Here is a 14,784-nt window from a genome sequence, read left to right as displayed (position 1 = left end):
CTCTCCCTTCCTGCCCCCTTGCACCTTGCAGTCACATTTTCACTTTCCCTGCTTCCTTCTTCCCAAGTGGCAGAATCTCAATCTCTCCCCACTCCCCGCAAAAGCAATAGATTTTCCCTTCTACACTAGACTTGCAATAATTGGTTTAAATTAAGGGCATAAAGGTGCCGGCTGGATATTAAAAAGGTAAAGGTCCCCTGTGCAAGCACCGGGTCATTCCTGACCCATGGGGAGATGCAACATCCTAACGTTTGCCAGTGCCTTCCCCAGTCATCTTCCCTTTACCCCCAGCAAGCTGGGTACTCATTTGACCGACCTCGGAAGGATGGAAGGCTGAGTCAACCTTGAGCCGGCTACCTGAAACCAACTTCCGTCGGGGTCGAACTCAGGTCGTGAGCAGAGCTTGGACTGCAGTGCTGCAGCTTAACACTCTGCGCCATGGGGCTCCCTGGCTGGATATTAGGGGGGGGGGAATTTCACAGTAAGAGTTGTTCGACTGTGGAATCGGCTTCCTGGGGAGGGGGTGAGCTCCCCCCTCACTGGCAGTCTTTAAGCAGAGGCTGGACAAACACTTGTCAGGGATGGCCTAGGCTGACCCTGCATCGAGCAGAGGGTTGGACTAGATAGCCTGTATGGCCCCTTCCAACTCGATGATTCTGTGATTCTATGATTCTAGCAGCCCTAACCAGACAGACGTGGCACCTCAGAGTTATCAGAAAAGGTGCTCGTGGAAAGTTCCACGTCTGGTGTTCCATGCCAAGCCCGCTTTCCGAAATTATTGCACATTGCCAGCCACATCCAAGCAGGGTGTGCCCAGACAGCAGTATTAAAACATTGCACGGAACCTGCCTGAACAAGGGAGGAGATGGATATTAAACCCAAGAATCAACCGAGCCGTTCAAAGCTCAGGTACGGCCAAATTTTCAAAGCAACCCTGCCAAGACTGAGGAAAAGGTTGCGTCAAAACACGGGAGAAAATCAGTCACGTCACCTTTTCTGGGCGACAGAAGAGAACGAACCCGATTGAGGTGAATCCCAACGGGATTCTTCATCTTTTATTGCTAATTTAGCAAGAAAAGAAGGTTACTGGGTTCAAGCGGGGTGCATGGCCAAAAGATTCCCCATTCCTTCTCCTCACTCGCTCAAAGTGTTCTGTGCCTTTTCCAGCTCAGCCGCAAACTGAGACATGCTCAGGCCTGTGAACGATACAATCTACACACACACTCTGCCTTCAGCTTTCCTGCTAATACGTACTGCGAGTGAGGTTTACACATTTATGGGAGCCCTGGATGCGTTACAGAAGTCATATCGAGAATGAAAGGGGTTTTTTTGGGGGTGTGTGTGTGTGTGTGATCTTAAATGTCTTCTTTATGATGTTCCAGGTGATATCTTTGCAGACACCGGGGCAAGTATGAAAGCCTCTTAATGGAAGCGGAGCCCTTCTTAACTGGCGGATCTGCGACCGCCTTCGAAAACCTGCCAGGTGAGGACGGCTCAATTGCAGGAAACTCTGCAGTATGAAAGAGTCACTCTTTCTACTGCTTGTGCAGATTTACAAGGGCTGGAGCTGGGGTTGCCAGTTTCCAGGTGGGACCTTGCTTTCTCCCAGAAATACGACCGCCGTTTCCTCCAGGGAAACTGATCTCTGTTGCCTGGAGGCCAGCTGTAATTCCAGGAGAACTCCAGGCTCCCACCTGGAGGTTGGCAACCCCACAAGGTTCCCTACACCACAGGCCTGATTCTGATCGGCTTTCCTGTGTGGCTGCTTTAAAGGAAGACAGAGTAGGGTTGCCAGACCCCCATTGGTAGTGGGGGATCCCCCACTTTGGTGCCCCACCCCAGTGACATTCGGCTAGCCAGTGTGGGAACGTACCAGCAGTAAACTTAGGCTGAGGTCTATAGCATCTACTGTAAAGTTTGGCCTAAGTACCAGAGTGTCCTCCTCACAGTCATCAGTGACGCAATGATGTCATTTTCAGTGCATGCTGATAATGATGTAGCCATGTTGCGGGCACCAGAGGCCTTGGCCAGTTTACTGCCAATAAGTCTCCCCAACCCCTGCCGATTGCCAGGAGGTACCTGGCAACCCTAAGACAGCCTATAGTTTGCCCCACACATAGAATCATAGAGTTGGAAGGGACCACCAGGGTCATCTAGTCCAACCCCCTGCACAATGCAGGAAATTCACAACTACCTCCTTCTCACACACCCCAGTGACCCCTACTCCATGCGCAGAAGATGGCCAAGATGCCCTCCCTCTCATCATCTGCCTAAGGTCACAGAATCAGCATTGCTGACAGATGGCCATCTAACCTCTTCTTAAAAACCTCCAGGGAAGGAGAGCTCACCACCTCCCGAGGAAGCCTGTTCCACTGAGGAACCGCTCTAACTGTTAGAAAATTCTTCTGTATATCTTCTTCTGCATATCCTGTATGTTCTGCTGGTAGTGTTAGCAGAGTTGGCAATACTGAGTTGGATGGACCAACGGTCTGGCTAGACATGAAAGAGCTCCCTGTTTTTTTCCCTTTCAGGCTTATATTTATTCCATGGAAACCCACTGGGTGGTTTGCGTGGGACTCCTTGGAAGAGTCTCACCTGAGATCTGCTTTGGCTTTTCACTGTCTTTGCATCCCATCCCAGATCTTTCTCCATCCTCCCTTCTCCCGGCTTCTCTGCCCTGAAAGAGTCGACCGGATCCTGAGCTCAGCTCCCTTCAGCAGTTTCCAAAAGTACCATTTGCCGGCTCCGGAGACCCAGCTGCTTGTTCACCCATCTTACGAGTCACTGCTGATTAAGGCGCAATTCATAATTTAGACGCTGCCTGAGGAAATGACCAGCAGATGTGCGAAGTTTGGGTTTCTCACCTTCTTCCGGCAGGGAGGGGGGAAAGGAAGAACCGACTTCCCAGAAAATCACTTTCTTCACATCCAGTGCCATTTGGTTCAGAAAATAATATTGTTGCCTCTCTGCCAGACCGACGGGCACTTCCCACTTTCCTCCTGCAGACAAGCATGGCTAAACTGGGGCTAGGGAGGGAGGGTTGCCAACCTCCAGGTTCTAGCTGGAGATCTCCCTCTATTACAACTGATCTCCAGCCGGTAGAGATCAGTTCGCCTGGAGAAAATGGCCGCTTTGGCAATCGGACTCTATGGCATTGAAGTCCCTCCCCTCCCCAAACCCTGCCCTTCTCAGGCTCCGCCCCCAAATCTCCTGTCGGTGGCAAAGAGGGACCTGGCAACCCTACAGGGAGGACTTGGCCCGCCCCACTCCCACGGCTGGTTTAGTGCTTCACTTCTTCCTGTGGCCTAGATTTGGGGTTCTGCATGATGCCTGAAGTATGGTTGCCAACCCTGGGTTGGGAAATTCCCAGAGATTTGGGGATGGAGCCAGGGGAGGGGGCTTAGCAGAGATGGGATGCCATAGAGTCCGCCCTCCAAAGCTGCGGTTTTCTTCAGGAGAACTGTGCTTGGTTGTCTGGAGAACAGTTGTGATTCTGGCAGATCTCCAGCCCCCAAACTGGAGGTTGGTAACCTAGGGTTTTTGCCAGCTGCAGGAGGTTTTTGGGGCAGAGCCTGAGGAGGGTGGGGTTTTGGGAGGGGTGGGACTCCAATGCCGTAGAGTCCAATTGCCAAAGCGGCCATTTCCTCCGAGTGAACTGATCTGCAGGGATTTGCAGTACCTGGAGGTTGGCAACCCTATAGGTGGGTCACCCAGAGAGCTTCCATAGCACAAGTGGGGATTCCATTATAACAATGCCCACGATCAACTCATTCTTCTGAATTCCTGGCTTCCCCTTTTTAAATAAAAAGTAAGCCTGTAAGCCATTTCCTAAGTGCCACTTGGAAGAGTAATGAAATTATATCCCAGCTTCATTCCTAGTAAGCAACAATCACCACAGCTGTTAGTCAGCTATCCCCAGCACAGCAAAATATCAAAATATCAGCAACAAAGACTCTTTCACTGCAGGAAATGGGCAGTTCAGAAGAAGGACTCCACTACTTTTCTTCATTCTTGAGTTAATACCTTTCCTTCAAATGGCTTTGGGCTGAGCGAAAATCTACTGCATATAAAAGCAGGGTTATGTAAGCCACCTTCTACATGCCGGCGGCTACTGGCTCAAATGTCAAGTTTATGAACCTCTCGGTATAAAAAGACATGTAAAAACCTCAAGCCCTTTGTGATTAATCGGATCCAGGAACTTTCCAGGTCATATCATAAACCCAAGAAGGCAGGGATCCTATAAACGTCAGAGGGGAGAAGATAACCATTCATGGAAACAACCCCAGAGATGTGTTTCTTGTTGACCCAAAGAACGGGAACACTTAAAGACAAATAACCTTCTCCTCAGGCCACCATTGGCTTACTTTTAAGCATGCCAGTAGATAGGGTTGCCAACCTCCAGGTAATAGCTGGCGATCTCCTGCTATTACAACCGATCTCCAGCCGATAGATATCAGTTCCCCTGGAGAAAATGCCCCCCTTGGCAATTGGACTGTATGGCATTGAAGTCCCTCCCCTCCCCAAACCCCGCCCTCCTCAGGTTCCACCCCAAAAACCTCCCACTGGTGGCGAAGAGGGGCCTGGCAACTCTACTGGTAGAGGATGCAGCTTTACATCTGCTTAGGGTTGCCAACTCCAGATTGGGAAGTTCCTGGAGATTTGGGGATGGAACCAGGGAAGAGTGGAGTTTGGTAAAGGGAGGGGTCTCAGACTCTCAGCAGGGATATGACACTGTAGAATCTGCCCTCCTAACCCCCATTTCCTCCTGGGAAATGGATCTCTGTAGTCTAGAGATCACTACATTATTGACACTACATTATTGGCAGAAAATAGTGAAGATATGAAACGACTACTGCTGAAAGTTAAAAGAGAAAGTGCCAAAGCAGTACTACAGCTGAACGTCAAGAAAACAAAAGTAATGACTACAGGAGAATTACACAACTTTAAGGTTGACAATGAGGAAATTGAAATTGTTCAAGACTTTCTATTCCTTGGCTCCACCATCAACCAAAAGGGAGACTGCAGCCAAGAAATCAGAAGGAGATGGAGACTGGGAAGGGCAGCCATGAAGGAGCTAGAAAAGATTTTGAAGTGTAAGGATGTGTCACTGGCCACCAAGACTAGATTAATTCATGCCATCGTATTTCCTATTACTATGCATGGATGTGAAAGCTGGACAGTGAAGAAAGCTGATAGGAAGAAAATAGATTCCTTTGAAATGTGGTGTTGGAGGAGAGTGTTACGGATACCGTGGACTGCCAAAAAAACAAATCAGTGGGTTATAGATCAAATCAGGCCTGAACTGACCCTAGAAGCTAAAATGACTAAACTGAGGCTATCATATTTTGGTCACGTCATGAGACGATAAGAGTCACTGGAAAAGACAGTCATGCTAGGAAAAGTGGAGGGCAGCAGGAAAAGAGGAAGACCCAACAAGAGATGGATTGACTCAATAAAGGAAGCCACGGCCCTCAATTTGCAAGATCTGAGCAAGGCTGTCACAGATAGGACATTTTGGAGGACTTTCATTCATAGGGTCGCATTGAGTCGGAAGCGACTTGACGGCACTTAACACATACACACACAGTCTAGGGATCAGTTGAAATTCCAGGAGAAGTCGTGGCTCCACCTGAGGATCAGCAACCCTACACAGGGTTACCAACTTTGGGTTGGTTAATTCTTGGAGGTTTGGGAGGGTGGAGTCTGTGGAAGGTTGGGGAGGGACGTCAGCAGGGTATAATGCCAAAGCAGCCGTTTTTTGTAGGGGAACTCACCTGTGTAGTCTGGAAATCAGTTTAAGTTCTAGGAGATCTCCAGGCCCTACCTGGAAGATGTCTAGGGTTGCTAACCTCCAGGTGGTGGCTGGAGATCTCCTGCTATTACGACTGTTCTCCAGGCGAAAGAGATCCGTTCCCCTGGATAAAACGGCCACTTTGGCAGTTGGGCTCTAATGTAGTCCTTTCCCTCTGCAAACCCCACTCTCCTCAGGCTCCGCCCCAAAAATCTCCAGGAATTTCCCAACCCGGAGCTGCCAACCCTAAGGATGGCAGCCCTACAATACACTAAATTGGCAGATTAACTGGCTTAACCTTCAACTGATTTATCAGCAGGAAGTTTTTTTCCTCCGAGAGGGCAAAATTTAGTAGGTGGGGCTGCAAATGTAAGGGTATGGTCATTTATTTTTTCCCCCAGGCTATTTTGGTTCTATTGTGTTGTAGGGACAGGAATCAGGAAATTAAACTGGCCTGTTGTTTCCTCCTGGTCTGTAAAACTGCCTCAAACATTTCGAGAGCTGGCACTAGCTGAATCAGCATTTCCCAGAATGTGCTCTGCAAACAACTCGAGGTTCCTGAGAAGCTTAAGATGGGTTTCTGAATAAGATTGATGACAGCAGGCAAACTTCTCTGGAAGACAGCTTTCTCTCCCGCCCCATACTTTCTTCTGTAATGTTCTGCCCTGTGGGAATGTCGTTGGGTTTGTTTAAGGGGTACTGTCATGTCATACCCTGTGGTGTAGTGGTTAGAGTATGAGATCAGGGCTGGGGAGACCTGGAGCCAAATTCCTGTTTTTGCCAGGAAACTTAAGCCTTTGATAAAGAGACGTTTCCCCACAGTCACCCCTGCTGACTGCTTCGGGACTTCCTTTTGATTATGCATAGGGTTGCCAGGTCCCTCTTTGCCACTGGCGGGAGGTTTTTGAGGCGGAGCCTGAGGAGGGAGGGGTTTGGGGAGGGGAGGGACTTCAATGCCATAGAGTCCAATGGCCAAGGCGGTTATTTTCTCCAGATGAAGTGACCTCTATCGGCTGGAGATCAGTTGTCATAGCGGGAGATCTCCAGCTATTACCTGGAAGTTGGCAACCCTAACTATGCATGCCTTTTCCGCCTGTCAGAGGTCACCTCGCTCTCCCACATTTGCCCACATTTCCCAAATTTTGGCTAAAACAGCATCTGGAAAACACGGGCAAAACGCGCAGATAGAACAAGGCAACCTCTGACAGTCAAAAAATGCCTTCTTCTGGGCATGGAGTAGGGGTCACTGGAGGAGTGGGCAAGGGAAAGAGGGTTGTGAATTTCCTGCATTGTGCAGGGGGTTGGATTAGATCAAAGACGTTTGCCGTGCAATCCAAAATGGAGTCACCCACTTCTAAATCCAAAGATTAAGGTTGCCAGCTCCGGGTCGGGAAATACCTGGAAATTTTTGGGGCCTGAGGAGGGTGGGGTTTGGGGAGGGGAGGGACTTCAATGCCATAGAAGTCAATTGCCAAAGTGGCCATTTTCTCCAGGGAACCTGATTTCTATTGCCTGGAGATCAGTTGTAATAGCGGGAGGTCTCCAGCTACCACCTGGAGGTTGGCAACCCTACCAATGAATGATGGAGACCGACGGGAGTAACTCCTCTTAGTATTGAAACTGTTATCCTACTTGCCCAAGCTGGAGTCTCTAGGAGAATACATTAAGGAAATAGGGAATGTTGGCGAGGTTCATCTCTGAGTAAAAAGAGCTCTTTGAAGCATTGATTGACAGCCGCCCCGGGTGGTTGTTGTTCGAAGAAGAAACACCAGTTACATTGTTAACTAGCATCTCCTCCCCCTTGGAGCCGGGTATGATTTGCAAGAGGGGGAGTTAGACCGAGACACAGCTGGCAAAGCAAGCGGGTTCATTTTGGCCTTGCCAGAGGGGCCGCAGGCCCAAGACGAGCAGTGTTCTCTCCATTTTTGCGGGCGAAATATTACGGTGGAGCGAGCAGAGAGTTATTCCAACATCTTCTCTTGAACACATGAAGCTGCCTTATACTGAACCAGACCCTTGGTCCATCACCGTCAGTATTGTTTACTCAGACCAGCAGAGGCTCTCCAGGGTCTCAGGCGGAGGTCTTTCATGTCACCTACTCGCCCAGTCCCTTTAACTGGAGATGCCGGGGATTGAACCTGGGACATTCTGTATGCCAAGCAGGTGCTCTACCACTGAGCCACAGCCCCTCCCCAAATGGTCTCTCTGTCTGTTACAAGGCTGCGGCAGTTCTCGCTTAAAGGGGATCAGTTTCGATCTGGCACAGGCCAAGCATCTGCTGTTGGTGGAGTCGTTGAGGGGAGGGGTGTTACTCCTAGATATGGTTGCCAACCTCCAGGTGGTGGCTGGAGCTCTCCTGGGATTACAACTGGTCTCCAGGCAACAGAGATCAGTTCCCCTGGAGAAAATGGTCGCTTTGGAAGGTGGACTCTATGCAGTTATACCCCATTGAATTCCCGCCCTTCTCAAGTTCCACCCCCACAATCTCCAGGTATTTCCCAACCCCTAGGAAGTCCAGGGTCACTATGCACAGGCAGGCAATAGAAAACTACCTCTGTTCATCTCTTGACTTGAAAACCCTATGGGGTCACCCATAAGTTGGCTGTGACTTGACGGCACTCTCCACCACCACACCTCCTTTACAGTAAGAGACTCCATATGGGGTTCCTCTACAGAATCTTCAGCTCCTTCCAGAGGAAGCACCTGAGCTGTCTCCTGACAACCACCAGGATTCTGCATTGTCCCTACTCTTTTCCACAAGCCAGCCAGAATCTGGCCTTTCATGGTTGTCACAACAAACTCATAAGAAGCCACAAGTGGTGATCTGGACTGCTTTCTGGATCACAACCACTTATGTATTCTGAGAGGGAACAAGATTGGGGGCTTCCCTTTCTAATGGGAAGACTCACCTCAACTTTGAACTGCAAAACTATAACAGTGACAGCCTCTAAGGCAGCAATTGCTGGTGGCTAACCCACTGATGGTCTTCTCGCTGAACTAGGTCGTCATTACTTCAGAGTAAAAGATTGAACCCATTCATTAATTTGTAGCATCATGCCTTCATGTTTAAATCATAAAATACAATATATTGTTTACATTACATCATTACAGCATCACATACCCTTGGAGTATAGAAGGGGTATAGGAGAAAGCATTTCTGCACTCGAAAGAGTCATTGGAAAGGCAGGAATCAAGCACTCTGTTCTGTAGCTCAAGAAATGTAAAAAGTGCTGCTTAGCTTTTCTCTCTAGCCATTGAGATGGCTAGGAAAGGTCATAGGAAAATACAGAATGTGCTGCTAGCAAATCTGCAATGACACTGATATCTTTGACAGAGTAATTTAGTGCCATAAGCCTCTGGCAAAGAATATCCAGGCTCTCCTTCCTTTTAAAAGGAAATTAAAAGCCTCTGCTTTATGGTTTGCAGTTTATATGTGTACCGTATATACTCGCGTATAAGCCGAGTTTTTCAGCCCCAAAAATGGGCTGAAAAAGCCGGCCTCGGCTTATACGCGGGTCAATACGGGGGGAGGGAGGGGGAAAACTTACCGCCGTCGCTGCCGGGCCCGTGCCGCTTCCTGCCACCGGGAGCGGCCTGGGGCATCCTCCTGCAGCCGCAGGAAGGCTGCCCTGGGTCCCCCAGGCCCCCGCCGCCATTTTTCCCGGCCGGGAGGGGCCTTGGGCAGCCTCCTGCAGCCGCAGGAAGGCTGCCCCGGGTCCCTCCGGGCCGCGCCGCCATTTTTCCCGGCCGGGAGGGGCCTTGGGCTGCCTCCTGCAGCCGCAGGAAGGCTGCTCCGGGTCCCCCTGGGCCTCGCCGCCACTTCCTCCCGCTGGGAGCGGCCTGGGGCAGCCTCCTGCAGCCGCAGGAAGGCTGCCCAGGCCCCCCCGGGCCGCGCCGCCACCGGACCCTCACCGCTGGAGAACCCTGTCAGGTAAGCCTGCTGGGGGGGAGGGGTTATAAGCGGGTGCCTAATTTTTCCCCATTTTTGGGGAGAAATTAGGCACCTCGGCTTATACGCGGGTCGGCTTATACATGGGTATATACGGTAGTTTGGTTTTACATTGAATATTTCTGCATGTGTACAACACTATTTCCATAGTTCATGTGCTCTAATATGTCAAAGCCTGTAACACCTGGTGCAAGAAGCCCATGTGATTCATGATTTAACCAGGGGTTGTAGCTAATTGTCTGAAATAATGAAATGTTCTCTGGCTCCGGACGGGCTCCGATGATCTGATAAAAACATGATAACCAACTGGTTCCAGATGCCTCCTACTTGCAAAGCTTCTACAAAAGATGGAGATCTGATGAACCCTTTCTTCTAAATGCGATTGGTTAATTTTTGTTACTGTAGGAGGAGAAATTGGGTCAAGAGGGTTGAGACCGGACCCACCTAAGGTATAAAGATAGGGCGTTAGGTCAGCAGAGCTTTATGTGCACCCGCCATCTTTGAACACACCATGACGAGAACCATGGAAGCTTCCAGAACATCTCCCACACCTTCATTTGGTCCTTCAGAGAAGTCTTGCCAGCTCCGTTGGCATGAATCTTTCTAAAACATCTCAACAAATAAACATAATTCATTTGACAATATGCTATCTGCATTTGTGTGGGCCGATGACGGCTCTCTCCTTCCTTGATAAGACAGTGCAACGTCTCCCATTGGATGAGCTGTAGATGATAAACATCTCACTGTATTTATACACCTCGATAACCCGGTGCCACCTCTTTGGAGCTTTTCCCACACCCCCATTGTACACTTGATTGCTACCCAACTGTGACAAGATGGGCTGAGTCCCCTCTCTGCACAATTCTGGCTCTCAAAAGCTCAAGCGCCTGTCCTAGACATGACGGGTCTGTCAACAAGTACAGGCTGTGGACCAGTGATTATAAAAAGCAACATTTCTCCATTTACTTTCCACTGGATTGGTGCCCATTCTGCTTTGGGCTGCCAACACTGGCGATACTCCTTCCAGTACCAGAGGCAGCATGCCTCTTTATATCCGCTGTTGGGGAGCACGGGTGAGAGGATGCTGTTTCAGTCGTTCGGTTTGTGGGCTTCCTAGAGGCAGCTGGTTGGCCCCTGTGTGAGACAGGATGCTGGATTTGATGGGCCTTGGTCTGATCCAGCAGGGCTCTTCTGAGGTTCTAATGAAGGTCTCAGCCGCTATGCCCTGTTGTTGGACCTCCAGAGGAAATGGTTGGCCACTGTGTGAGACAGGATGCTGGACTAGATGGACCACTGGTCTGATCCAGCAGGGCTCTTCTGATGTCCTTTGAAGGCCTCGGCCTCAATGCCCTGTTGTTGGACCTCCAGAGGAAATGGTTGGCCACTGTGTGAGACAGGATGCTGGACCAGATGGACCACTGGTCTGATCCAGCCGGGCTCTCCTGATGTCCTTTGAAGGCCTCGGCCTCTATGCCCTGTTGTTGGCTGGACCTCCAGAGGAACTGGTTGGCCACTGTGTGAGACAGGATGCTGGACTAGATGGACCACTGGTCTGATCCAGCAGGGCTCTTCTGATGTCCTTTGAAGGCCTCGGCCTCAATGCCCTGTTGTTGGACCTCCAGAGGAAATGGTTGGCCACTGTGTGAGACAGGATGCTGGACCAGATGGACCACTGGTCTGATCCAGCAGGGCTATTCTGAGGTTCTAATGAAGGCCACGACCTCTATGCCCTGTTGTTGGCTGGACCTCCAGAGGAACTGGTTGGCCACTGTGTGAGACAGGATGCTGGACTAGTTGGACCACTGGTCTGATCCAGGAGGGCTCTTCTCATTTTCCTATGATATGGCACTAACTTTTCTATGTGAAGTGACCCTTGTTTTCAGCCAGTTCCCTAAATCTGGGATGCAAAGCAGGACGAACAAATAGCAACATACCAGCCCCGTACGCTGGGCTGTGCAGGCATTTGATAAGAGCCCTGGGGTTTTGAAGGATTTCTTTGGGGCCTCCTAATCCAGAAGTTTTCAAACTCTTAGTAAGGTTCTGGTCTATCCTCATAACAACCCTGTGAGGTAGGTTGGGCTGAGAGCCAGTGATTCACCTAAGGTAAAAGGTAAAGATAGTCCCCTGTGCAAGCACTGGGTCATTACTGACCCATGGGGTGATGTCACATCATGACGTTTACTAGGCATTGTTTACAGGGTGGTTTGCCATTGCCCCAGTTGTCTACACTTGACCCCTACAACTTGCCCCTCTCTCTTGTCTACACACTGTCCACTCTCTCCATACCATGCATAGGATAGGATGCTTGAGAGGACACTGATTCATAGGGTCGCCATTAGTTTGAAGCGACCTGATGGCACTTAACACACACAAGAGGTTCTTCCATGCCTCTTGCACCAGAAGAAGTTACTGTTAGCTGAGCAGAGTGGTAGGGTTCAACTCTGATAACCACAGAACAAGCCCAAGGCAGGACCATCCATCTACCAGCTCCCTCTCTCCCATAACCAATGGAGACCATACACGGAATATGCCCGTAAGAGAGAAGCATGTATTTCGCAGGAGATGCTAACAGAGCCATAGTGCCAGATGACCTGCAAAGGAATGAAGTCACACACGTCGTAATCTGACTTAAGAAAAAACCATCATGTATTAAGAAAGCAAGGGAGGTCAATAACAGGGCCCCTAGATGAGAAGTTGGAGGAAAATTGCTTCTCATTCCCAAACTGTGCCAAGAAGGCAGGCAAAACCCATCCACAGAGTCACCCCAAAGAAGTGTTATTTGGTACAACTCCACTCTAGTCACCATCGAGACTGTGCACAAAAGTCCTTTATACACCCAAGGAAGACATGGGGAACAGACGAGAAATCAAAAGTTTTCACAATAGGCAACAGATTCAGGAGGGACAAAGGAATATTTCTTCATTCAAAGAGCAATTTGAATTGTGGCCTTCACTCCCAACAGACATAAAAGAGGAAGAGTTGGTTTTTATACCCCACATTTCTCTACCTTTAAGGAGTCTCAAAGTGGCTTACAATCGCCTTCCCTCTCCCACCCCACAACAGACACCCTGTGAGGTAGGTGGGGCTGAGAGAGTTCAGAGAGAACTGTGACTGGCCCAAGGTCACCCAGCAGGCTTCATGTGGAGGACCAGGGAAACCAACCCGGTTCCCCAGATTAGAGTCCACCACTCATGTGGAGGAGCGGAGAATCAAACCCGGTTCTCCAGATCAGAATCCACTGCTCTTAACCACTACACCATGCGGATGGCTTTGAAAGGGGAGCAGATTCATGGGGGAGTGGTCCATCGAAGACTACTGGCCATGGTGACTGAAGGGAAGTCCTTGGCTTCTGTGCCCTGTTTGTTGGCTCTCCAGGGCAACTGGTTGACTGCTCTGTGAAACAGACCGCTGATCTGATCCAGTAAGGCACATATTACATTGTTACATTCTTAATGTTGTAAGGTAAGTCACTATTATTGACCTGTTCTGACATAGGATGGTGATCTAGATCAGGGGTGTCGAACATAAGGGCTGCAGGTCAGATGCAGCCCCTAGAGAGCTGCTTTGTGGCCCACAAGCCAGCCAAGGCAGCCGCACACACACCCCGTCTCGATCTGGGCCGGCAAGGCATGGCCCGGCCCGACCAAGTGACATTGATGTCACATCTGGCCCTCACAACAATTGAGTCCAACACCCCTGGTCTAGAGGGACCGCTGATCTGATCCAGCAGGGCGCCTTTTAGTGTGCCTAAGACATCCACATATACCTACCACGCCCAAAATAAACATGAGACTTGTGGAACTCGGAAGCCTAACAAGTTTTTCTTCCAGCACAACGTTTTGTGGATTAGAGCCCTCTTTGTCAGATGCACGATCAAGTAGGATTTACAGCCGCCAAGCTCTTTATATAGACTAGGGTGCCTGAATTGTCAAGATCTATGTAAAAGGGAGCATTTGGGTGGGTGCATCTTTCCCCAACATGCTCCTGTGCCCCTGGAAGAAGTTGCACCTGCCAATGGTTTCCCTCTTATGCACCTGTTAACGGCACAGAAGCATCTCCTATGTAGAATCAAGCCCCTCAAACCTATGGTTGCCGTGTGGGGCTATTCGGTGGGGCTCAGGTCGAGAGAACCAAAGGTCAGAAACGAAGGGCGTGGTCTCGCTCACCTGTAAATGATGCCCTGCTCGTGGAGGAACATGAGAGCGGAAATTATTTCTGCAGCGTAGAAGCGGGCTCGGGCTTCGTCGAAGCGGCGGGATTTCTGAATGTGGAACATCAGGTCCCCTCCGTTCACAAACTCCATGACAAAGAAGAGGCGGTCCTAACGGAAGGCACAGAAAACACCAACTTCAATAGAGGCCTCCTCAAAGGAGTTACTTTCCCCACCACCCATCAACTTGTAACAAAGGATGTTCTCTTTTAAAACAAATTGAAGTGCCAAAAATAATCAAAGATGCAGAAGACCATAATTGAATAAGCCTACCGTACATATAGGAAGCCCTAACCTAGATGGCCCAGGCTAGCCTGATCTTGTCAGATCTCAGAAGCTAAGTAGGGAAAGCCCTGGTTAGTATTTGGATGGGAGACCACCAGCGAAGTCCAGGGTTGCTACGCAATGGCAAATAGGGTTGCCAACCTCCAGGTGGCCAACCAAAGTAAGAAATGGCTGGGTACTGTAAATGTATTACTAGAAAAAAACCGCACCCACATTGCAAACAATGCAAGACAACGTACAAAATATAATCACAAAAATAACAATACAAAGAATGCACAACACAAACACCTACAACAATAAACCGTGGGGAAACGCTGTGAGCGTATATCCCCATGCCTTGGACCTGGCAAGAATGTGCTGGAAACATTTGCAAATGATACAAACAACAGGAGTCACTGTCCAACTCTGAAAATGACACGAAGAAGTGTTCCCACAGTCCAGGTGGCGGCTGGAGATCTCCAGCTGTTACAACTGATCTCCAGGCAACAGAGATCAGATCACCTGGGGAAAATGGCTGCTTTGGAAGGTGGACTCTATGGCATTATACTC

General features: G+C 49.7%; 1 protein-coding gene across 1 annotated transcript in view; it reads right to left on the bottom strand.

Moving 5' to 3' along the window:
• PRKCH (protein kinase C eta) overlaps nt 1-14,784 on the bottom strand; it is a 120,655-nt gene that overhangs the window by 23,771 nt on the left and 82,100 nt on the right. Inside the window, exon 10 of the mRNA XM_056851505.1 lies at nt 13,907-14,061. Coding sequence (XP_056707483.1) covers nt 13,907-14,061 — 155 coding nt within the window. The remainder of the gene's footprint in view (nt 1-13,906; nt 14,062-14,784) is intronic.

Source organism: Euleptes europaea, chromosome 6, assembly GCF_029931775.1.
Source record: "Euleptes europaea isolate rEulEur1 chromosome 6, rEulEur1.hap1, whole genome shotgun sequence".
Taxonomy (NCBI): domain Eukaryota; kingdom Metazoa; phylum Chordata; class Lepidosauria; order Squamata; family Sphaerodactylidae; genus Euleptes; species Euleptes europaea.
Note: the sequence above shows the minus strand (reverse complement) of the source record. Positions and strands in the feature narration are given on the sequence as shown.